Source organism: Camelus bactrianus, chromosome 4 (genome assembly GCF_048773025.1).
Source record: "Camelus bactrianus isolate YW-2024 breed Bactrian camel chromosome 4, ASM4877302v1, whole genome shotgun sequence".
Lineage (NCBI taxonomy): Eukaryota > Metazoa > Chordata > Mammalia > Artiodactyla > Camelidae > Camelus > Camelus bactrianus.
In genome coordinates, this window is record NC_133542.1 from 31,922,865 (window position 1) to 31,949,115 (window position 26,251).

General features: G+C 39.2%; 1 protein-coding gene across 3 annotated transcripts in view; it reads left to right on the plus strand.

Moving 5' to 3' along the window:
* Window positions 1-26,251, plus strand: part of LOC105079181 (histone-arginine methyltransferase CARM1) — a 269,300-nt gene that overhangs the window by 180,860 nt on the left and 62,189 nt on the right. For all 3 annotated transcript variants that reach the window (XR_012506359.1, XR_012506360.1, XM_010967891.3), the window contains exon 6: window positions 22,977-23,154. Coding sequence is in view for 1 of the 3 variants with exons in the window: in XM_010967891.3 (XP_010966193.1) it covers window positions 22,977-23,154 (178 nt within the window). In the remaining 2 variants the exon portion in view is untranslated. The remainder of the gene's footprint in view (window positions 1-22,976; window positions 23,155-26,251) is intronic.

The following is a 26,251-nucleotide window of genomic DNA, read 5'->3' on the forward strand; positions in this document are numbered from 1 at the left end:
GGTGCTGTGAATGAATTTCACATGTGGAGCTGTCTCTGAAACATTCTCCTTACATGAATTTTTAGAAATTCACACCAAAATAACTGCTCCATTAATGATTACATGTACTCAGTCTTCCCGCACATTGATATTATTAAAGCTCATAAGTCTCCAGTACATGTTTTCTTTAGAGGGCTCTCAGAGAAGCAGTTCTTCTTATAACTGTTACTGAAACAGAATCTAAAATATATCATAACTTCTATTAGGAACATCTGTATTTAATGCCGATGTATGTAACTTACCTTCCACGTGGCATGTTTTTCCTGACTTGCTTCTCAAAGTCATCAGTAGTGTTTTCTCTGCACTGTCAGTAATATTTGCTAATGGATGAACACATTTTGGTTTTTTGCTATATTGTTTCCCTGTATTATTTCAGTCACTTTAACCACATTTTTACAAGTATTTCTCATTGTCATTATGTAAGGAACCTCAGAAGTGCCTTTATAAAGCTTGGAAAAATTTCATCCAGAACTGGATTGAGTAATGCATACCTTTAACCAGTTGCTCAAAAAAAAATTATCAAAGTTTGTCTTTGTGTCTCAGATGACAAGCTGTTTAAATGTCTTACAAATCTGGATGCTTTTAACTAGCACAATTTAGAACCTTGAGGTGAGCTTTGTTGTCAGGGATGTTTGGTGTAAATAGATATTTCAGAAAGGTTTCTTGGTAATTTTGAATTTTTAAGCTGTCTTCCGGTAGGAATTAAATACCAAGATTTTTGCATCAAAATGGATCTAACAAGAGCTAATGAGACGGATCAGGTTTGCCATTGTCTTGTTTGCTTGTTTTCGTATGATGACTATACGGGCACGTCTTGGATGTCCTGGAACCTGAAAAGGGGTGACAGGTGCTTTGTAGGAAGAAAATGGGTGACTAGAGCACCTCAGTTTGCTTTTTCCCCCCACTTATGCTGCCAGGTCCGTGATTGGCATATAAAATAGAGATTGAGAGTGTAGGCTCTGGAATCAGTGTCTGGGTGGAAGCTTGGCTCTCCCATCCACTAGCTAGATGGAATGCACTTCAACTCTCTGCATTTTGGTTTCCTCATCTGCAAAATGAAAATATTAATAACAGTACACCCGATTATTGACTCCTTTCCCTCTTTCTCTATATCCAGCACATCAGATCTAGAAAGGTCTACCTTCAAAATATATCCACAATGTACCCAACGCTCCCCCCCACTCCCCCACCGCTAGGCAAAGCCGTCTCTTACCTAGAATAGCAGAGTAGCCCCGTAACCAGTCTTCTTGCTTCTACCAGTGTCTCTTGTATTCTGTTTTCCACGTAGCAGCCCAAGTAATTCTTTATAAGTCAGAACCTGGCATTTCCCTGCTGGAACTTCCCAGCAGCTCCCCCAGCTGGGCTGAATAAAGTCCATAGTCCTTTGTGCCGGCCTCCCACTCCCTCTGTGACCACGTTTCCTGCCACACTTGGCCCCTCTCACTCTGCTCCAGCATTTCCGGCCTTACTGCTCTTTTCGGAAACAGCAAGCACACTTCCATCTCCTGGTTCATGTTCTAACTGTCCCTCTTGGAGGAAGATTCTTCCCCCAGGTGGCCACAGGGCTGGCACTCTCCCCATTCGGTTCTCTTCAAAGGTTAACTTAGAACAGCAGTCTTCCTGACCTTTCGGTCCAACAAAGTACCTCCCTTTGGACCACTTGCTGTGCCTTTCCCCGCTTTAATGTTCGCCAGTGGCACTTTCGTACCTAAGACATTTCATATCGATAGCCTGCTTGTCTCTGTTCTGCCACTAGCCCAGTAGCTCTCAATTGGGGTGATTTTGCCTCCCAAGGGACAATTTGGTGATGTCTGGAGACATTGGGGATTGTCACACTGGGGAAAAGGGGTGAGGTAAGGGATGCTGCTAAGCACCTAAAATGCTCAGGACCCTCTGCAACAAAAAGTGATCTGGCCCCTGATGTCAGTACTGCTGAGGTCAGCAGCCCTGCTGTAGAATAGAAGTGGCGTGAGAGAAGGGACCCCATTTGTTGTCCCCCGTGTTGCCTGTGCCTGGCACATCGGAGGTGCACAGTGCACTTCTGTTAATTACGCAAACACAGTGAGAGTGTGTAAAGCATGTAGCACAGAGTCTACCCACGGAACTCTTCCCTTTAATATTGAATAGGTATTTATTGAGCTCTACAGCGTTCCGGGCGCTGTGCTGACTTCTGAGGATATAGCAGTGAGCGAGGCATCCTACATCCTTGCTCTCGTTAAGGCTCCCTTTTAGTGGATGTTAATATTGATCATTTTTATTATTCTCATCATTTTTTATATCAGTCATCCAGGCACGACCTAGGGTTTGCCATGAGGCTCTGTTTTGTTTTATTTTTTAATGTTATGCTTTTTATTTTCAGAGATGCTTTGAAAAACTTGGAGGGTTTAGGTTTGCCAGAAGCAGCCTGGCACAGTGTAAATAAGAACTGGAGAATTTGGAAGCAAACAGCCTAGGCTGATGTTTGGGCTGTAGTGTTTAATATAGGTGTATCTTTCAAGATAGGCAAGGGTTTTCCTCAAGGTTCTGCTGCAGTAACAAAGGACCCCAAATTCCCAGGCTTAACAATAGCAAAACATTAATTTTTTTTGTTCACATGTCCATGGCTGTGGCTCATTTTATTGACTAAAGCAAGTCACATGACCAAGCCTGATATGGGTGGGTCACAGGAAAGGAAAGAGAATATTTGCAGACAATAGGAAAACAATTTGGTTTCTTCACCTTCAAAAGTAAGTCTAATTTTGTAAAATCTGTTTGTCAGCCTTTTGGTTGCAAATCACAGAACTAAGACTCACATTGGCCTAAGAGAAAAGAGAATTTATTGCCTCACATAACCAGGCAGTCTGAAGGAGGCGTGGCTAATGATCTGAATGAGGTTGGTGTTCTCTCTCTCTGTCTCTTATCTCTTCCTCCCCCCTTTCCTTCTCCCTCCCTTCTTTGTTCCCATCTCTCTTTCCTCCCCGTCTTTACTGCTGCTTCCTTCTCTCTCTGTTGAATTTATTCTTCTACCATAGATAGTCCATCTACATGTGGAGGGGAAGACCACTGGCAGCCCCTGAATCACATCCTTTCAGATACATGACTCAGGAAACAAGGAACTGTTTCCTCCACATCTACATTGAAAAAACTCCTGGGGAAGGATTTTGATTAGTCTAGCTGCCTCTCTGATCATCGGTATCTGAGGAATGGGAGTGCTATGATTGCCTCGACCTGGGTCCCATGCCCACTTCCGTGGCTAGGGTGGGGGATACTGGACGTCATTGGCAGCCTCACCAGCATCACAGATCAGAATAGGGGAGGAAGAATTTCCCAGAAATTCCCAAGAACAGGTCCTGCTCAGGTGAAATCAGCCAAAGACGCAAACACATACTTGCCTTGCTCTAAATAACATAAGGCATGCAAAAGGCTTTGTAAATTGTGAAGCATTGTCCAAATGCTAATTGCTGTTATTATTCCTTTCAAGCTGAATAAAAAGCTCCATTATTTACAATGGTAAATTAATGCTGGTGGCAGGCCGGTACACGTACTTAGGTAAAAGTAAAGTTGCAATAAATAGGCAAGGGGTTACCAGCAAATTGAGTAAGTCAGTGACAAAAGCTGTTTAGTGTTAAACCTGGAAGTGGTGCTTGTTCCTTTGGAGTGAGGTTGCACCAGCCAGACAACAGTTATATGGTGATAATGTGATGAGTTCTGCATTTGCTGAGAGCTGCTAGGTCCCTGGCTTGGTGCTAGGGGATGTTCTGGAAGAATAAGACACAGCCCTATCCTGGAGAAATGTTTCACTCCAAGCAGATCCCTGTACTCCAAATATGCAGATTATGTCGAGGAAGGATCAGGACAAATTGACTGAATTTTTCACTTTTCCTCCTGATGCCTTGACAGCCTGTTTCTCATACCTACTGAATAATATTTAATTTAATTTGTGTGCTTGAGGCAGCAGGCTCTGCATTGCAGCTGTGCAGAGTTTGTTTGAAAGGGCTTTTGCAGCAAGGCCAAAGGCAGGAATCACGCTGCCGTGATACCCTGATGAATGCATCCCTTGGGAAGGAAGTGCCTTTATAATGAAGTCACCAAAGAAATCTTCATCAATCCTTGGAAGCCCAGCAGCATACATGTGTGAGTGCAACCAAAATACTTCCAAAATGACCCAGTTGCAGGTGCATAGGCCAATACTAGGCAGAATTTTTTAAAATCTCACCGTTGTGTCTCCAGGCACCATCGCTCTAGCCGTCTCCCCATACACACACATGTACACGCACACTGCGTTCCCTCTGTGGTGAACCCGACTCCTCCTTCCAGCACCCAGTGCCTCCTTCGCCAGGCAAAATAGGGAGGGAGAAATAATTGCCACTTTCCCTTGTTGTTTGATCAGCTGGGTTACTCTCACGTTACTGAATTTCACCTTCTCAATCTGCATTTTTGAATTCTAACTATGGCTTTGAACTCTAACTGTGGTAAATGACAGCTTCTGAGAAAACAGTTGTGTGTGTTGGGAGGGTGGGCAGGGTGTCTGGAATCACACTTAACCTTATTGTAACAACAGTCCTAAAGGTGAGTCTTTACAGCAAGAGGAGAGGACAGTGATATGGTCCCTCTCTCCATGAACCGCCTCTTCCCAGAGCCTTGATTGGCTGGGGCTTTGTCCCCCACCTGGTATCCAGAAAGGCCCATTCTCTTGATCTTGCCTCTATTTCAGGAACCAGAGCTGCCTCAGAGATAGTAAGGATTCACTGACAAATGTCCCACTTTCCTTTTCCTACATCCCCCGTGTATTAGGTTCCTAGGTCCTGCCATAACCAAGTACCATAGGCTGGGTGGTTTCCGCAACAGAACTCATTTCTCACACTTCTGGATGCAGGAGGTGCAAATCAGGCTGTCAGCAGGGTTGTTTCCTTCTGAGGCCTCTCTCCTTGGCTCGTGGATGGCTGTCTTCTCCCTGTGACTTCCTGTGGACTTCTTTTCTGTGTGTCTGTGTCAGGACCAGGGTCTCTGTCTCTGTGTGGATTAAGGCCCACTCTAATAACCTCATTTTAACTTAGTTACTTCTTTAAAGATCCTATGAGCAACTACAGCACACTCTGAGGTATAAGGGAGTTAGGACTGTAAGATACGGGTTCAGGATGGAGGGGACACAATTAGCCCATAACATCTCACCTCCATCCCCTTATCCTGGCTGGTGGCCTGGCCCCTTCCCCTCCCTTAACTGCCCAATCCAGGCAGGCTCGGCTGACCCAGCTCTCTAGTTGTCAGATGTGTGAAGCCAAAGAGGAAGAAAACTAAATGGTTCCCCGCCACCAAAAAAAGACAAAGACAAAGCCAAGAAGCCCTTGAGGTGAAACACTTGGCAGGTTTGAAACGGTCATCAGAAGCTGAAGTTTAGATCTGAGGAGTCAGGCAGACAGAGCGGACACGAATGAGGAACAAGAAACCAAGATGGCGACAAGAGGGCAGCAGAGGCAGCAGGAGAGCTGCTTCTAAAGTCAGTGGCGTGAGGATGGCGTGAATCCAGCTTTATGCGCTTTGTTAGAAATCTGGGCTTTCTCCTCCTTGCCTTGCCATCTCCAGTTTGTGATTCTGTGACATTATACACATCGCTTCCTCTATTCAAAATCCCCTTCCACCCCAGTGGTATCCTCCTAGCTTCTGCATGATCTTCCAGATTTTACCAAATTTTGATATAAAGCCTCCCTAATTCAGTACATTTTAATTTAGCTGCCATGTGACCCAGCTAGATATTAAGTTCCATGAGAATATTGACACATCTTACACTTTTTGAGTCCCTACAATTGTAAGTTCTCAACAAATGCTTATTGAATGAGTGTTTTGAATTGGTTACTCACAATCTTTCTTTGAATTCACTTGGTTTATGGGTCCCTTAAATCGTTCTCATTCTGCCTTATCTGTAAGGAAGTGTATGGTGTTTAGCTCAATGCTTTGAGTAGTATAGGCAGCTTAGTGAAGTGGTTGTAAATGCAGACTCTGGCACCAGGCTGCTTGGGTTTGAGGTCACTTTTTTTGGTTTGGTGACAGTATGGGTTTGCTGGGGCTACTGTAACAATGTACCACGAACTGGGTGGCTTAAACACAAATTTATTGTCTCACAGCTCTGAGGGCTGAAGGTCTGAGTTCACGGTGTCAGCAGGGTTGGTTCCTTACCACAGTTCTGGGGGCAAACCTGGTCCACGCCCCTCTGCTGGAATCTGCTGGTTTGCTGGCACTGTGAGCGCTCCTCGGCTTTCAGAGGCATCGCCTGATGTCTGCATCAGCTTCGCCTGGTGTTCTCTCTGCACCTGTGCCTGTGTCCACATGTCCCTTTTTGATAAGGAGACGGTCGTACTGGATTAGGGGCCCACTCTACTTCAGTGATTTCAACCTGATTTTACACCTGCAGCAACTCTATTTCCAAGTAAGGTCATATTTGGAGGTACTGGGGATTAGATTTAACCATATTAATTAAGGGGGGAGAGGCTCAATCAACCCATAATAGTGACCCTTGGCAAATTACTTAGTTTCACTTTTCACATTAGCAAAATAGAATAAAAACATAGCCTACCTTGTGAGACACCGTGTGATTAAATGAGTGAATATGTTAGGCACTTGAGAGAGTGCAGGACACAAGTAAGCAGTGCAGCAGCATTAGCTGTTACCTTCGGCTGTGTGTGTCTAGTTCGTTCACTGACCTGCAGGGGGTGGGGCCTCTGCTTGGGCAGATTTTATTGCTCTCCCATCATGTATAGTGTACAGAGAGCAGAGCATTTTGTGCCTGATACGTGATCTTTGAACTGAATTGGTTAAACCAAATGTAAGGCATGGGCAATTCAGAGTGATACTGGGGCTGGAATTGAAAGTCTTTATGACTTTGTGAGATAGTGTATTTGGTAGACTACACTTTATCATGCCATTCACGTAGTTGGGTCCCACAGGCTTGCCCTGGGAAGAAGTTGAAACCCATCCCCTTTCTTGGTCTCTTCCTGAGCTTTCCTGCGTTCTTAGACATGCTTAGGGACTTTGGTATTACATATACAAATGCTGTGTTTTGTCTCCAGGTATAGGGAGAGCATTCAGCCAGCCAGAGCATCTTACCTTTAGTTGTTGGCATAACTTAATGCTGCACTTCTGTGCTGCTTTACTCGTTTGTGATATTATCAGTGCAAGACAGGAAAAGGAAAGGAAGAGCAGTGTACTATTTCTTCCTCAGGGGCCTGGGTGGGCCATCTGGCAATCTTTAAATCTGGGTGCCAGATTGAATAACATACTTTGGGTGACTTTTTAAATGTATTATTCAGGGGAGATGTTGTTTTAACCTCTGTGCTTCACACAACTTTCTGGCTGATGGGAATCTTTTCTCTCCTTTGCTTGAAAGTTTTATGGAACACAGCCCAGAAGAGACTAATAAATCAGCAGGAGAATTTGTCAGCTGGTCTGCATAGCAGCTAATGATGGGGAAGGTGGTTGAATTATTCTGGGTAGAGCCAGGACAAGGAAACGATGTGCAAGTGTCTGTCATTCAGCAAATCTATGAGGCACAGTCTGGATCCTGACTGATCCAGGAGCTTGGATCTTCCTCCTCTTCCAGCAGTAGGAGGTCACCTCCATGTGGCAGTCCAGGGGCTGGAATGAGAAAATACTTGCGTGAAGAACAGTGAGTTTAACTTCTGGCCTTGACTGGGTTCCTTATTGGTTTCTTAAAATCGACAAGTCACATGGCTTTTTTGCATCTCAGTGTCCTCTCCTGTGCAGTTAGGTTTTGAACGATGACTGTGATGTCAGAGGTACCTTATGTGCTTTCCTTTCTTCTATCACGTTTTATAAACCCCAAGTCTTCTGTTTCCAGGCTAAATGGTTATAATCGCTCAGTTTCTGGCAACTTACTCTCTAATTACTGTCTTGGAGCTCAGTGCCCATGTTTGTGTATTCTAAATTTCATTGTCCCAAACTCAACTCAAGACTCAAATGAGAGCCTGAGTCTGTTCGATAAGCAAGTCACATGAAACAAGGGACACACACAGGAGGTCAACTCTATTAATACTGAGAAATTATCTGAATGGCTCAGCTAAGAAGTATCCCCACATGTAAGATAGAAGACTAGTCATCATCGTTGTGCATATGTGTTAAAGGAAAGCTGTTTCTCTATTCACAACTCTCCTGACACCATGTGTAAGGGGTATTTTTCCCCCCATACCAACCAATTATCTAACTCTCTGGACACCAACTGGGTGTTATATAATTTAATTCCATTCAGAAGCTAAATAGTGTCAGATTCCACAGGTTTAAGGGCTCAGTTTCACAAGACTGCCCTCACGTCAGACACCACTTGCAAGTGATGGGTGGACCCCCAGGGTACCCACACTTCTGTCCATCTTGGCTACTAAGTCTGGGTTTCCTACAAACCCACTCAGTTTCAGTAATTTGCTAGAACAGCTCACAAAACTCAAGGAAACATCTACTTACATTTATCAGTTTATCATAAAGGATATTGTAAAGGGTACAGGTGAACAGCGAGAGGAAGAGGGTGAAATCCAGAATCCCAAATGCAGAGCTTCTGTCTCCATGAAGTTGGGGTATGCTGCCCTCCTGGCTGTGAGTATACTTACCAAACTGGAAGCTCTCTGAAACCCTTAGTTTAGGGATTTCTGTGGAGGCTTCATCATGTAGGCATGATCGATTATTAGTAACCCAATCTCCAGCCCCTCTCCTCTCCTTAGAGGATGAGGGGGTGGGGCTAAAAGCTTCATGCTTCTAACTATAGCTGGATCTTTCTGGTGGCCGGCCCGCACCCATCCTGAAGCTATCCAGGAGCCCAACAGGAGTCATCTCATTAGAACAAAGGATGCTCTGTCACCCAGGAAATTCCAAGGGATTTGGGAGCTCTGTGTCAGGAACCAGGGACAGGGATCAAATGTATTTCTTATTTTGTCACAGTGTCATTGTGAAGTCTTGGAGTAAAACAGAAATTGAGAGGATGGAGTGCAAAGAGGGGAAAGCATCCCCCACCTTTAACTTAGGGCTTCGTAGCAGGAGAACTGAGGTCATTGATAATTGACAGAAACAGATGAAGGGTCTTCCAGAAACAATTTGCCAGGTCACTTTTCAATCATGTCTTGCTAAAATGTTTCAAGGGGGTAACAAGTCAGTTAAGGCGCTAACTGACTGAGAATGGAATTTTCTTTGGCATGCTCAGCTGAGGCAACATGCAGTGTGGGATCATCTTGGGCGAAGGATGCTCTGTAAGGCTAGAGTGACCGGACTCACTCTGCCCAAATTGTGACGATATTTCTCTGAAGCCAGAAGGCCTTGGATGTGGAAGAAGTTCTGAAACCTCCAGTCTTAGTGAGCAATCCCTGTGACAAAGTGGGTGGTGTGGAGAAGGAGGAAGAACATACATCACGACCAAGATTCTAAGAGTCTGTGATTTTTGAGAGTAGAGTAGATGTGTTTTGATGCAGACCTAGTAGCATCCCTACCGCCCTCAATGTGTTTGTTCTATAAGTCCCTAATTATAATCACTCCATAGTGGAGTTCTGCAGGAGCTAACACTTCTTTAGATGTATTTTTGGTTGTTGTAAATATTTCCATCCATTCATAACACTATTTGTATGACCTTTCAGAAATGTAATTTTTTTCATGAGCAGCCTTTTTTTTTTTTTAGACTAGGTACTCTTCTTCTTAAGAGGGACCTGGAGAAAAGAAAATTCAGGGTGCCTTGGCTGCATCTTTGCAGCATACGCATTCTATCAGCTCTCAGGACAGGGGAGGAGAAGAGGTCTGCTGTCTCCAGAGCGCTGTGGAGCTGACTGCGGATGGGGCTCTAGATAGTCTCAGGCCCTGGTTGCTCTCGAAGCCAAGGATGGGTTAATTAGCTGAATTTCACACTTGAGGAGAAACCACTGAGGAGAAGAAACATTTGAGGTTCGGTAAAACCTGAGATGATTTTTATACTCACATATTTGGTGGAAAATAAAATCCAAATGATCCCAATTCCTTCATATTTAAATTGTTAAAATGGTTTGTCAAAATTGTTTTATAGGCACGTAAATTTTTTTTCAGTAGAGTTCCTCATGCTGTTTTGACCTATAACCAGTTTACTGGTATTGTTTTTATAACTTTTAAATCAGCAAAATCAAGAATATAATTTGTCAGTCATTTTGATACATTGAAAGCTCTAATTTCCAGTAGTTCTTTGTTGTAAATTTTTAAATGACTTTTGCTCTTAAAAAAACTCAATTCAGTCAAGAGTTTCTTTAGTGACTTATTGCTAAAGAGAAACAGAGTAGCTTGATAGAGTTATTTAATCATTTTGAATTTCAGTTTTCATATCTGTAAAGTGGAAATAATATAATGCCTCACTCACAGTGTTGTGGGGTAGATATGAGATAATAAATGAAACACACTTCGTGAGAGATAAAGGTCTAATATTATCATTGAATTTACCAAAGCAAAGCCACCAAAATATAATCGTATAAATATATAATTAATTATACAACCTAACTATAACCATAGTTATATAATCATATAACTAAGTACTGTTGAGATATCTGTGCAGAGGAGGCAAATCAAAATTTAATTTTAGTATTCATATGCTAATAGTTAGCAGTTCTCTAACGCCCATAATTACACCAGAGATTCACAGCCCTGAAGATTGCTTATGGATGGAAAAAGTCTTCACTGGGGAAATGTACTCAGTTGTGTAAAGGGAGGTGTGAAGAGAAGCAGAGACTGTTTACCCTACCACACAGGTCCTCTACTACCGTGTGCTCCTTTGGGTCCCACAAGTAGCCCACCTACAAATAGCAAAAGTGTAGAAACTGATCTGAATTCTCAAACTACACGGTTCTCTTATGACTAACGTGGTTGAGAGGCCCCTTGGGCTGATCAAGACGGCCAACATTTATTGGTTTGTTCATCTCCATGTAGCCCAAAACCCAAATTGACACTGACTTAAACACACAGGAGCTTTTTTAATCTCATGTAGAAGTCTGATGGTGGGAACCTAAGGCAGTGTGTCAGCTCCAAAAAATTGGAGAACCCCAGGCCTCCTGCATCTTCCTGCTCCTTTATCGTGGTATATGGCTTATCTCCTGAAAGTCACCTGTCTGTGCAGGATGGCTGCTGGAGCTTCAGCCAACAAATCCATGTTCCAGGCAGTAGGATGGATAAAGGAAGGACTCAAAAATGTCCTTCCCTAGCTTTTTCTCTCTCATTTAAGAAAAATTCCTGGAAGTCCTCCCATCAAATTCATGCTCTCCTCTCATAGGCCAAAACTTAAGTCATTAGCTACACTTCTCTGTAAAAGAGGCTGGGGAACATAGTTTTTTAGTCGTTATGTTGTTACCCATGGTAATATAGGCACTTTATTAGTAAGGTGAAAGGCAAGAATGGATTTGGATAGGCAACTAAGCAGTTGCCACACAAAGTATAAATGATTTTTATAGGAAGGAAAACATATGGTCAAGGAGAACTGCTGCCTGGTGACTTGACCGGCTGTCTACTTCTGCACTCTCACTCCTGGAAACTGATCACTGAAAGCCTGATTCACCCACGCCCGGGGCGGGGCAGGGCGGGGGGGGGGGAACCAAGCAGGAGTAATAGGTAGTGTCTACTATGCACTTGCTATTTGCCAAGCCATGTATAATCGCTTTTCTTGCATTATCTCATTGTCTTAGAGCAATCCATGCAGTAGATGCAGATATTATTCCTACTCTACTTACATGGAACTGAGGTGTGAGATTAATTCATTGGCCAAGACTACTAGGAAATAGAGAAGCAAAGATCTGAGCTTAGGTCAGTTGTCTCAGAAGCAAGTACTCTTAACTACTGTGCTATATACTACATCACACCTATAAGAGAAGGAAAAGCAAAGAGGAAGAAAGTCACAAAGAGGCAACAAAATAAACTAAGTCCCAGAACTAAAGTGAAAAGTTGTATATTAAAATGCTGAAAGATAATTTTTTAAAAAGACATAAAGTCATGACTCTCATACAAATATTAAATGAACATATGACAAATATTTTATTTAACTTATTAATAGATAACAAGTAAGAAGTTAAACCTGTTCAAATGAGAAGTCAAAGAACCACATCTACAAGGCAATGAGAAACGGGGGAAAGAATGTACGAATAGATGCAAGACTGGTCCATCTATAGGGCAGTAATCATTTGCAGTCCACCAGAAACAATTCCTTCCCATTTCTAAAGACAAGAATTACTTGCATTATCATCATTTTTTTGCAGAGTTGTAAAATAGATCCAAGACTCTGAAAAAGAATGCTAGACAGGGCACTCAGTAACCTTTTTGTCCATTTAAAAATCTCATAATTTAAAACTTTCCCTGACATACCTAAATTACCCTCTTATTATCCTGTTACCAAATATGCCAGCATTTAAAGAGACATAAAGAATATTCCCCATAGTCCAAAGTAGACATGGCACCTACTGTCAGATACTTAACAGTCCACAGGGGATGACCTATCTTCCAACAGAGGGCAAATAGGCTGCCTAATAGAAAGTACAAAAATGCAACCCCCACCTCCCCCTCCACACACACAACTTGTACGCTGCTTCTATAGACATTGCAGATTTCTTAGTGCTTCTTTTATAACTTGGTCAAAGCATCCTTTCCAAGCTCGACAGCTTGTCTGCCTCCTTGATGTTCTTCCCCAGTTGCTGATTCTGGAACATCATCAGAGGGAAACAACTATGTGTATTAAAGTTGCCAGTATGTTTTTGTTGTTGTTGGCAGCTGAACTATAGGATTGGAACATTTCCTTCATGAAAGCTTTGTGTGACTTCCTTCTGTCACCTTTGGAGATTCTGCAGTGATAAAGGAGTGCATAATCACTCAGTATAGAGAAGCTTCTGGACTCCTCAAACTCTGCCCTTAAGTCACCCCAAAGAGAAGCAGGAAGAAAAAGTCCCTCCTCTTTCCCTCTCCTTCCTGTCCTTCTGCATCTGTTACTCTGTCTCTCTCATTCTGTGTGTTGTCCTCATTGCCCTGCCCCCTGGTTCTTGTTTACACAGGGTTTTGGAACTCTCATCTCTGTCTGGTTCCTTAAGGAGCCCATTTACTCTTTCATGGTATTAGATTTCAAAAGGCCCTGTTTTCTGCACACTGGTAATGAAGCAGTGGCCCAAGAGGGGTCATATGCAGTGCTCAGCATTCACCTTGATGCAGGCAGGAGGCCGGTGTGCACTGTGGGAGGGAGAGGAAAGGGAGAGAGATAGTAACCCTAGGTGCTTCATCTTCAAGGAGCCGACCCATAATGCTCCTGTCTCCGATGATAGTTATGGGCGAAACTTGTTGAAGCACATTGATAGATCTAATCACTTCCCTCCAAGCCTGCCACTGCCTTGTAGCATGTCCTGGGGCTGGACACTTGTTTCCAAGTTACAAAATGACGGGGTAAGTTAGTAAAGAACTTTAGCCTAAATACTCTGTTTAAGTAAACTAAAACCACTGATTTTTTTTTAATAGTAAGGTTAATATGACTTTTTAAAAATGTTTAAACAGATGCTCAGAATTGTCCACTAAGAAATGAGGTTGCAAGGAGAGAATGGAAGAATTGGTTAGATATTTTGTTGTTTGGGGGAATGTTCACTACTGATTGACTGATTGATTGATTGAGATGTAGTTGATTTAGTGTTGTACTAGTTTTATATTCTTTTTTGTTTTCTTTTCCATTATGGTTTATTACAGGGTATTGAATATAATTCCCTCTGCTATACAGTAAATCCTTTTATAAATAGTAGTTCGTATGGTAAGTCTATTTTTAGTCTTTTGAGGAATCTCCATACTGTTTTCCACAGTGGCTGCACCAAACTGCATTCCCACCAGCAGTGTAGGAGGGTTCCCTTTTCTCCACACCCTCTCCAGCATTTATAATTTGTAGACTTTCAATGATGGCCATTCTGACTGGTGTGAGGTGATACCTCATTGTAGTTTTGACTTGCATTTCTCTAATAATTAGTGATATTGAGCATGTTTTCATGTGCCTATTGGCCATCTGTATGTCTTCTTTGGAGAAATGTCTATTTAGGTCTTCTGCCCACTTTTTTATTGGGTTATTTAATTTTTTGTTACTGAGTTATATGAGCTGCTTGTATATTCTGGAAATTAAGCCTTGTCAGTCACATTGTTTGCAAATATTTTCTCCCATTCTGTAAGTTGTCGTTTTGTTTATGGTTTCCTTCACTGTAAAAGTTTGTAAGTTTACTTAGGTCCCATCTGTTTATTTTTGCTTTCATTTCTGTTGCCTTGGGACACTGACCTAGAAGAACGTTGTGAAGAGTACATGTATCAAAAAATGTTTCCTTATGTTCTCTTCTAGGAGTTTAGGTATCTTGTCTTATGTTTAGGTTTTAGCCATTTTGGGTTTATTTTTGTATGATGTGAGGAAGTGTTCTAACTTCATTAATTTGCATGCAGTTATTCAGCTTTCCCAACACCATTTGCCAAAGAGGCTGTCTTTTCTCCATTATGTAGTCTTCCCTTCTTTGTTGAAGGTCAGTTGACCATAGGTGGGTGAGTTTATTTCTGTGCTCTCTATTCTGTTCCATTGATCCAAGTCTGTTTTTCTGCCAGTACCACACTGTTTGTAGCTTTGTAGTATTGTCTGAAGTCTGGGAGAGTTATGCCTCCAGCTTCATTCTTTTTCTTCAGTATTGCTTTGGCAATTCGGGGGGGGGGGGTTGGTTGTAATTTCATATAAACTTTAAGATTATTTGTTCCAGTTTTGTGGAAAATGTCCTGGGTAATTTGATAGGGATAACAGTAAATTTGTAAATTACCTTGTGTAGTATGGCCATATTAACAGTTTTAATTCTTCCAATCCAAGAGCATGAAGTGTCTTTCCATTTCTTTAAATCATCTTTAATTTCATCTTCCTTAATCAGTGTTTTATATTTCTCCACATATAAGTCTTTCACCTCCTTGGTAAGCTTTATTTCTAAGTGTTTTGGTTTTTTATTCAAATTTAAAAGGGATCTTTTTCTTTTTACTTTTTCTGATATTTCATTATTAGTGTAAAGAAATGCAGCAGATTCCTGTATGTTAATCGTATTCTGTTACTTTGCCCAATTCTTTTGTCAGCTCTGGTTGTTTGTGTGTGGAGCCTTTAGGGTTTTCTATATATAGTATCATGTCATCTGCATCATACTGACAGTTACCTCTTCCCTTCCGATTTGGATCTCTTTTATTTCTTTTCCTTGTCTAATTGCTATGGCTAGGACTTCCAGTACTATGTTGAGTAGAAGTGGTGAGAGTACACATTTTTGTCTTGTTCCAGATTTTAGGGGGAAGGCTTTCAGCTTTTGACCATTGTTACGTTGGCTACTGGCTTGTCATAAGTAACTTTTAGTATGTTGAGATATGTTCCCTCTATACCTGCTTTGGTGAGAGTTTTTTATTATGAATAAATTTCATCAAATAATTTTTCTGCATCTGTTAATATGATCATTTTTTTTCTTTTGTTGATGTGGTTTATCACATTGATTGATTTGCATATGTTGAACCATCTTCGTGACCGTGGGATGAATCTAGCTTGATCGTGGTGTATGATCTTTTTTATGTATTGTTGGATTTAGTTTGCTAATATTTTGTTGAGAATTCTTGCATTTATATCTATCAAAGATATTAGCCTGTAATTTTCTTTTTTGGCAGTGTCTTTCTCTGGTTTTGGTATCACGGTGATGGTGGCTTCATAGAATGAGTTTGGAAGTGCTCCCTCCTCTTCAGTCTTTTGGAAGAGTTTGAGGAGGACTGGTATAGGTTCTACTTTGTACGTTTGGTAGAGTTCCCCAGTAAAGCCATCTGGTCCTGGACTTTTGTTTGCAGGGAAGTGTTGGGTTTGTTTAGGTTTTGGTTGCTGCTGTTGTTGTTTTTTAACAGATTCTATTTCACTTCTAGTGATTGGTTTATTCAGATTATCTACTACTTCTTGATTCAGTTTTGGTGAACTATATGTTTCTAGAAACTTGTCCATTTCTTCTAGGAAGGTAGCCTATTTTTGTTTAATGGCTATAAAATCTCTCCTAAGGTTAGTTAATTTTTTTAAAAAAATGATACCCTATGTTTCTTTTGGAGTCGTTTGTTCTATTTGTTAATCTCCAATTTTCTCTTTCATGACATTTATTTTCCTGCAATGTCTGGAGATCCTTGTTTACTCACTGTCAGGTGATGCATGAAGGACTAGGTTGCTTAACATAGGTAGTGCAATCTGAGTTCCCGATACACCTCTCCCTTAAGAGGGATAGCCGACCAAAGCCTTTGCTCAGTGAGGAAGATGTGTTGTCAGGTATGATTCCCTGCATGTGTACATGGATATGTGTATAGCTCACTGGTAGCCTAGGGACCTGCACCACTGCTGAAATAAAGAGTTTTATCCTCAGGAATGGAACTTTGGATGGCACTGCCACATAGCTTTCTCCCCTCAGAGTCTTAAATTGGAATCCAGAGTTATCCCCAGCAATTCTGTGTTTCTCTTTCTGACTTTAATATCTACACAATGATCCCTACTAAGACATATTACAAAAACAGTGCTAAGAATGTTAGCCAGGGACAAAACCCAGTGAGCTCAGTCTCACAGAGTCCACAGACCTAAGGTGTATGGAAGGGATGGGAGGGTGGACATACTAGCCCAGATGATGATCCCAGGGGCTCTTTTGCTTTTGGCATTTGCTGACTCAAACTTGGAATTTTCCTCCCAAACCTGGGATTTTCCTCCCCAACTCCCTTACAGGAAGCCTTCCTTAGCTCTGATATTTAGGGGTTCCGAATAATGTACTCTGTTTTCTCCATCAATCCAATCCAATCTGCTTTCTATCTTCTAGAGTTCCCTCAAACTCTGTCCTCCCTTGCTAGCATTTTTTAATGTACATGCATGTTAAAGTTTCTTTCATATTTATGTCATTTCCTGTATTTCTGAGGAATCTTAGAAAAGAGGAGGGGCAGATACAGTTGCTTAGATTCCTGATTTTATTAATATTTTTCTATAAGGAAAAGTCACTTTGCTGTATTTATAAAAATAGTGCCTTAAAATAAAGAAATTAAGCCATTAAGAAATTTACAAAGAAAAAATTTAAATCACCCATAATAATTATTAATATTGGGAGTACATTTCAGACATTTTTCTATAAAAACATACAAAGAAAAGAATGGGTAGAGAGAAATAGTTTTAGGAAAATTAGATTATAGGATCTGTAGTATTTTAAATTAAAAATGTTAAATCAAATTTTGTTGAATTTCATAGAAGGAAAAGAAACAAAATAGAAGAAGAGAAATGGCTTAACTTTCAATAAATTCTTCTTCACATAAAGAGAAATTGCTTCCTAAAGGATTTCTCTAAAGTTATGGAAAACATTAAGAAATTGGAATTTTTTTAACCTCATGATAAAAATTTACTCCTTCCTATGAAAGAAATGAGCACTCTCATATCTCCTCCTTCCTCCTGTACCTTTTTTATATACTGTTTTTATAATGTCAAGGTGTAATGTCATTCTCTTTGAAATATAACCAAAAGTCATGTCACTTTTTAGTATTTGTTCTATAATTAAATGGATTAATTTCTAGACATTAGCCTTTTTAATATAGCTTCCTTATTACCAGATTCTTTATTTAATTCACATCTTAATTAGATGCTTTTTGTTTTTTAGGGTTTTTTTTGTTTTTGTTTTTGTTTTTTGGCAAAGCAGTTTTTTGACAAAGGGCATATATGTGCTATACTGGGTTCTTTCATGTTGAAAATGTAAATAGTACCTCCTCTAGATTTAACCTTATTTTGGTCACAATTTTTTTTTTCTTCTAAATTTTGTAAACACTGTCCCATTGTCTTCTTAAAATGAATATAACTGTAGAGCAGTCTAATGCCAGCCTGATTTTCTTTCACTTTTTTATTGTTTTTCTGAATGGGTGCTCAAGGAATTCATTCTTTTTTCTTTAAATCGAAAACCTTGAGCAGAATATATTTCCATGTTTTTATTACTGTATGAAATTTTCTTATGACTGCTATGTATTTCTTCTGTTAACAGATTCAGTTTGTTTTCTTTCAGGGGAATTTTAATATACCTTTGAGTGATTTTTCCACTCCATTTTTCTGTTCTTCTGAGACATTAATTACCGCTATACTGCTTTGTTTTAATCTGTCTTCCATGTCTATTAGTTTCTTTCTGATTTCAGAAATCCTTTTGTCTTTTTAAATCTGCATTTATTATGATTAATCTCAAACTTTTCCTTTAATTAAAAACATAATTTAAAATTTCCTATTATAGAATACTTTTGCATACAAAAATAAAGATGAATATAAATATAAGGTATAAAGAATACTAACCAAAAAAACACATATATGTCTACAACCCAGTGTAACAACTGGAATAATATAACTGTGTATTAAAATTTCTATGTGTTTCTCCCAAATTTCATACCCTCCCTTCATTCCCAAAAGTTAGCCACATCTTAGCATAAAAGAGTTTTAAAAAATAATTTAGTATATCCTTATCAGTACAGTTTACTTTTGAATACATTTACCTTTTTTAATAAAAGGAATCATACTATATATTCATCAGCAACCTACTTCTTTTCCTCCTTAAAATTCTGCTTATGAAATTTATTTATGTTAACACATGTACCTCCAGGTCTTTCTCACTATTCAGTATTATTCATAGTATGGGTGTAACACCATTTATTCATTCATTTCCCTGTCAGTAGTTACTTCCTGATTATTTAAAATTTTTACTTTATAATTACCAATATTATAATAAAATTTTAGTGCAGGTTATCTTCTGCACATGTTCAAAAATTTCTCTAGAATTTAAATTTATAGGGAGTGATATTTCTAAGTCATTGAAATCTTTAGTTTTATTGAATAATGCCAGATGGTTGTCCAAAATGGTCATGTATAATTTGAGTGTAATATGATCTCTTCCTGGATATTGGTTGTGTATTACTCTAGATACGATAGTTCTACTGAGTTTCATTTTTGGAAGAGTGGACTCTGAAATGACAGGCTAACATAAAACTATCTGTACTGAAATGTATCTCATATCTGAAATTAGCTGCTCTTGTGTCTTAGAGGTATTATTGGTTGAGTTTATATCCTATTTTCAAATATCTCTGTCAAGGAATTGTATTCAAACCTAGGATTTTCAAAAAACTTTTTTTTTTTGTTTCTTAAAGATAGATCTATGAAAGATAAATAATCATTCAGGAAAAAAAAAAACCCTGCAAAGTATTCAAATAAGTTTGGATGTCTTTGATTTCACCAAATCAAACAGTTTTCTGCTGAGTTCCTAAAATCCTTTAATATGCTAATGGACTCTGAATTTGTAAGAGGGATATATATTATAAATATGTTCACAAATTATTTGATCATGAAACCCCTTATGTTCATAGACTGGAATGTACTTTGAGGACATTTTGCTTTATCCTAATCATAAAATGTTGGGACTAAAAAGAGCCTAAAACAACTCAGTTTTAAACTCATTTTGCAAGGAGGGAAACTAAAATTTAGAGAGTTTAAGTGACTTCTTCAAGGTCACATAGCTCTTCAGTGGTAAAGGCGGGACTAGAATCTGTATCTTCAGTTTCTTGAGCTAGTATTCTTTGAATCTCATCAAAAATAAATGAAGTCACATGATTCAGTGACCTGCAGGCAGGCCTGTTTTCGCACTTTCGTGTATGTAGTGTGGCCTTCTTTACCAGTGAGACTAGTGAGACTCAAGTTCTTTCCTATGAACCCCAAATTGCCCTGCTGATGGCTCGTAACATCCTCTCTCTGAAGCCTTAGTAGGTCTCTGATCTTCTTGAGGGTTTGAGAATTTAGGATTATTTTCTGTAAAGTCTCAGTGTGGAGTATGTATCACATTGATTGTTACTTTTTTACGTATGCCATGATGCTAAAAATATTCACAGATACATGGTCTGAAACATAATACATGAAAAAAAGATTATGAAGTATTACTACAAAAAGTGTGTTTTTTATAAACAGCAGTACACTCAGTCATCTACTAGGAAATATACCCTGCCTACCTTTGGATGATGGGAACACAGTGACTTTTTACTTTCATGCTTTTGCTCATCTACATTTCTCTTTTTTAGTGAACACTTTTTTCTTTAACAAAAATAATGACAATAATTATTTAATACTTACATACCCCTTAAAATGCCTTATCTTGTTTTAGCCTCAAGCAGGCTTATGAAGTAGGCACTGCTTTTATTATTTTCATTATATAAGTGCTATTTTTAAATTCCAGATTTGAAGCTGTTAGGAACTGGACAAGTTGTTGCAGGTAAAAAGGAAAAGGTGGAAATGAGACATATCTGAAAAGTATAAATAAGAAAACTTAGTAACTAATTGTGGGAAGCAACTGTGTATGCCTCCAGGATACTGAGGATTATGGCGTTAGTAACCAAGATGGAATCAAGGAAATACAAGAGTGTACAAAAATTTTAGAGAAATGATTAGCTTTTAAGATGAAGCTGAAGTTGGCTCTTGTTGAGATTGAGGCAACAGAGTGGGTTGGTAGAAACGTCCCGGTGATAACCAGAGCTCAGGTGAGAGAGGAAACCTAAAGTTGTAGTTTGGACAGCCATTCACGGCAAGGCCATGCTTACTGCTGCGTGGGTGAATGGGCTCTCCTGAGAAGAGAATGTACACAGAAAAGCAGGGCACCAAAAGCTTTGCCCTTCAGGCCTTTTCTCCTTAGAACTCTGAACTTGACTTCAATGTGGGGAGTGATTTTAGAATGGAATTCCACATGTCCTCGTGCCTGGGTAAATGTTGACAGTGGATGGCATGTTCAGATAGTTTTCTTCATTGTTTTTCTTTACATTAAAGATTACTTGACTTGTTTGAAAGAATAAGTAGTCTGGTGTAGCCATTATGGAAAACAGTATGGAAATTCCTCAAAAAACTAAACATAGACTTATTGTATGATCCAGCAATCCCACTCCTGAGCATATATCCCAAGGGAACTCTAATTTGAAAAGATACATGCACCCCAAAGTTCATAGCAGCACTATATACTATAGCCAAGACATGGAAGCAACCTAAATGTCCACTGACAGATGACTGGATAAAGAAGCTGTGGTATATTTACACAATGGAATACTACTCAGCCATCAGCCATAAAAAAGAATAAAATAATGCCTTTTGCAGCAACATGGATGGACCTAGAGATCATCATTCTAAGTGAAGTAAGCCAGAAAGAGAAAGAAAAATACCATATGATATTTACTCATATATGGAATCTAAAAAAAAGAAAAGAAAAAAGAGGACACTGATGAATTCATCTACAAAACAGAAACAGGCTTGCTGATATAGTAAACAATCTTATGGTTACTGGGGGAAAGAGGGTGAGAAGGCATAAATTTGGGAGTTAGAGATTTACAATTGTTAACCACTATATATAAAAATAGACAAAAAACATTTCTTCTGTATAGCACAGGAACTATATTCAATATCTTATAATAACCTTTAATGAAAAAGTATGAGGGAGAGGGTATAGCTCAGTGGTAGAGCACATGCCTAAGCTAGCATGAGGTCTTGGGTTCAATCCCTAATACCTCTAATAAGAAAAATAAAAACTAATTATTCCCCCCCACAAAAAAATGTATGCAGTGTTGTATGTCAGTTACATCTCAATAAAACTAGAAGGAAAAAAATGATTTAAAAAAGAATATGAAAACAAATATATGTATATTTTTTTGTGCTGTGCTGTGCACCAGAAATTGACACATTGTAACTGACTATACTTTGATTAAAAAAAAGAGAGAGAAAGTATAAGTAGAAAAGACATTTAACAAGATTACAGGGCACATGTGGGTGAGCAGTACCCTGGAGTTAAGGTGAAGGATACCCTAGCATTGGGAAGAAGTGATCAGAAATTGAGAAGTGCAACTCAGTCATGATGAATGCTTGGGGTAGTGCATTTAGGATGAAGAAGGGGGGATCACATTACAAAAATACAAAATGGAGAGTCTCTGACTATATACAAATACAGTGAGCAAAGATCTAAGAGTCTCAGCAAACCACAACTTGAAAATGAATGTATTGTATATATTTGTGCCAATACATATAAGGTGTTTATTAGGAAATTTTTTTTCAGAGAGGAGCAAGGCATAAATGTAATGATGCAATCACCTTGTCATTTTTGGCATTAAGAGTAAATAATTAGAAACATAATGGCTATATTTCTCTTCAAGGTCCCTCTTTTAAGAGAGTCCAAAGTTATTAACTAAAATACAGAGGACGTCAAAATGTTATGATAACTCACAGAGAAAAAAATGTGACAATGAGTGTGTATATCTCCATGAATAACTGAAAAATTGTGCTGAACACTGGAATTTGACACAACATTGTAAAATGATTATAAATCAATAAAAAATGTTAAAAAAAAATACAGAGGACGTCAAAACTGAGTACGTAACTATAAAATGTACTTCTAAGAAAAGGCTAATGAATGTAGTATTATTCATTTTTGGAATCAAAATATCAAAGGATAATTTAATAAGGATCAGGATTATTAAGTTATGCAAGATTGTTGTACAGAGCCTTTGGGCATCTTTTTTGCCAGTAGAATAATGGGAAATAAGCTGAAGCCATTAATAACGCCCCCCTAAAAGTACATGTGCCTGTGTACACACATACACAGACCACACATTTTCACACTTGTATAGAGTCTTGAAGGGTATACATCAAACTATCAATAGTTATTATTTGTATGTGGTATTGATTATAGGTATTTTTATTTGTTCCAAATCTGTATCTTCTAATTTATTTCTAGTAAAGATGAAATATTTGTGCAGGAAAAAATATTCTTATAGTATTTATAGAAGCAAGTATCTCACCTCTGTCCCATCCCTATCACCCTATCATCCCCTAAACTACAAAACACATTTTTCATAAGATTCTGTGTAACAATAGTACTGGTACCCTACTTTATCTTTTTCAGATGCTAGTGAAAAATAACCACCTTTCAGACAAGATCATTGTTTTGCCAGGGAAAATTGAAGAAATCTCACTTCCAGAGGCTGTGGATGTGATCATTTCAGAACCAATGGGATACATGCTGTTCAATGAAAGGATGCTAGAAAGTTACCTTCATTCCAAAAAGTGGCTGAAAGCAAATGGTGAGTTGGCCAATTCTTGGTTTAGGAAATAGGCTAACTTCTCCATAAAATTTGCCGTCTTTTTTGCCCCACATTTAATCCTTGACAGAAAGGAGGAGAGAGCATTTCTAGTACACCAATTCTTTGATTTTCGCTTCTTATTCTCCCGTAATACATGAGCAGGTCTCCAGAAAACATTGATGGTGGTGTGCTGCATGGTATTCAGTATAGTATAGAGGACCAGTTCCGAGTTACATAATTTTGTCCTGGTTAAGTCATTTCTTTCCCCAGCAGTCTTGGCCTAACACTTGACCTTTTGACTTTGGTTCCTCATCTATGTTATTGGAAGTAATCGCTAAAGCCCTTTCAAGTGTTGATCTTCTATAATGTGAGAAACTCTACAGTTCTCTCGTTTCATTTGTTGCTCCTACCATATTCTTTTCCTACTGTGTGTCTCTTTCCCTATGATTACTGCATATAATTGAGATAATACAAAGTCCAGTATTCTTTTTGTGCTTACCGAGTGTCTGTATATGCTAAGCAATTTGCGTAAATTATTTTATGAAAACCTTACAAAGTATCGATGATGGAGGTTTTTTATTTACCTGAAGGGTTAGTGCAGAGGTTCTTGGTGACTTTACACTCCGTTCCCCGGGGACATTGGGCAAATGTCTGAAGACATTTTGAGGTGTCACAGCAGTTGGACGGGGTGCTACCAGCACCTAGTGGGAGAGGCCATGGATGTCACTAAACATCTTTCAAAGTGCAGGGCAGCCCCCGCACAACTCAAAGAGTTACCCAAACCCAAATGTCAGAGTGCCAAGACTGAGACCTGGCTTCGCAGGAGGCACTATTTTGATCCCAACTTTTGAAGAGAAAACTGAAGCACCATGAGGGAAAGCAGCTTGGCAAGGGCACACGTCTAGTAAGTGACAGAGCAGGGATTTGACTCCACATCTGTCTGACCCTGAAGCCCACACTCAGCTCCTGCACATCCACTAAATTTCCACCCTTCACCAGAGAGAGTGGACACATTCCAACAGCACATTTCTTCCAGTGAAGTCTTAGAAAGTAACTGGTCAGTTTTAACAGTTCCATCTCTCATGAGAATTGCAGTTCCTTGCCTGTTTTACTTACTGTGAATGACCGCTGTTGCGGCACCTACCTTGATATCCAATGAAGACACACCAGCAAATACAAGTACAACTCCTAGTCACCAGATTACCCAGGATATGCATAGAAGAAAAGCCTGAAGTTCATCTGTAATTTCCTGTATGTTTCAAAATTTTAGGATTCAGAAATAGGCTTTAAAAAAAAAACTCATGCAAAAATAAATAAACTTAGGCAAATATACCTAACGTCAAGAACTTCATTAGCATTCCTATTATAAAACAACCCAAGATGATCTTGGAAGCCTTGTGTTCATGTGATAAAATTGGACTATGGGAGATGAAAGCAAAGGAACAAAGCTGCTTGGATTTCCTCTTCAGTACCTCCCAGAAAGAATTTTTATATTGTTTTCCAGATTTTTTTTTCAAATGGTGAAGTGCTTTCATATGATGAGGTTTTACACATAGTTAATCAACATGCATTTGTTGAGCTGCCCTCTAAGCCGAAAACTTAGACTTAATATCTGGGCATCCTTTTTCCCCAGACGTTTGAAATGGATATGAAATTTTATACTGGGCTATGTATCTTTAACTAGACAAGTAGAGATGACTACTGATTTCATTTTTCTACCCAGTGTGTTCCTAGGGGGAGGATGATTGATTTTTTCCTAATTATTTTTATTTTCCATCAAAATAAGACATTGTTTACAACATCAAATAATAATAAAAAGGCTTATAATGAGAAATAGTAACCCTCTGCCACATCTCTGCCTATCCTGAGACCACTCCCCTAAGGCTGTTCCTCTCAACTCTATTCTCTGTTGCTTCTATTATTTACCCACATATTTCTTTGTAAAATTATCATACTGCTGTTCTTGTCAATCTCTGGTTGAGAAGTTAGCTCTCCTACATCACAGCTCATTCCCTTCTTGAGGCACCCACCCCCACCCCCATCGTCTCAATATATTTCTACAGGTCCTCAATCCCTTATCCAATCCCTTAAGGCCTGATACATTTCAGAATTCCAAATCTGGAGGACTTTGGAAAGCCCGTAATACCATGTATTACTTAATACCTCCAGTGGGATCTGAGGCAGCACCCCATAATGAAACACATTATATTTCTGCAAAAAAAACATGAATTTGGAGACCGAGTGGGATACATGAAGACTATAAACTCATGTCAGTTCAGGTCAGGTTTTACCATCAAATGACATTGCACACTTACGCAAATCTGTTGCTTTGCAAAGCTTTTTGGATTTCAGAACTTTTTAATATAAGGAAATATAGACAGATTATTATTTGGTTAAATCAGTAATCAATGTTTACATTACAATGTCAATGTAAATATTGTTCAGTGCTGAGTCAGGTGGTGTAGTAGGTGTGTATGATTATTTTCATATGAAATCTTTTGTTTCTCTTGGAGTTAATTGCCTCATTTTTTCACTAGTTTAGTTTTCTATTTATTCATGACTAATATTTTTCATGCTTTAGCGGGTCTGACAGATGCCATCCATATTTATTCTGTGGAAGACTTCCTCCTGTAATTCTCTGTCCTCCTCAACCACACATGAACTGGGAGCTCTCTAGTCTTTCTGCATGGCTACCAGACATTGCCTCTCCATCATCATTCCTTTGTCTCCCTTTTTCTTGGTTTACACTATTCATTTCAGCAAAGAATATTCTCTAATAGCTTCTGAAGAAAGGGTACTTGAGCAGTTACTGGTTTTTTTGTTTGTTTTTTGTTTTGTTTTGTTTTTGAAGTACTGTCAGTTTACAATATGTCAGTTTCTGGTATACAGCATAATGTTTCAGTCATACGTGTACATACATATAGTCATTCTCTATTCTCTTTCATTATAGGTTACTACAAGATATCAAATGTAGTTCCCTGTGCTATACAGTATAAACTTGTTTATCTATTTTATGTATACCAGTCAGTATCTGCAAATCTTGAACTCCCGATTTATGCATTCCCACCCTTTTCCCCCCAGGTAACCATAAGTGTGT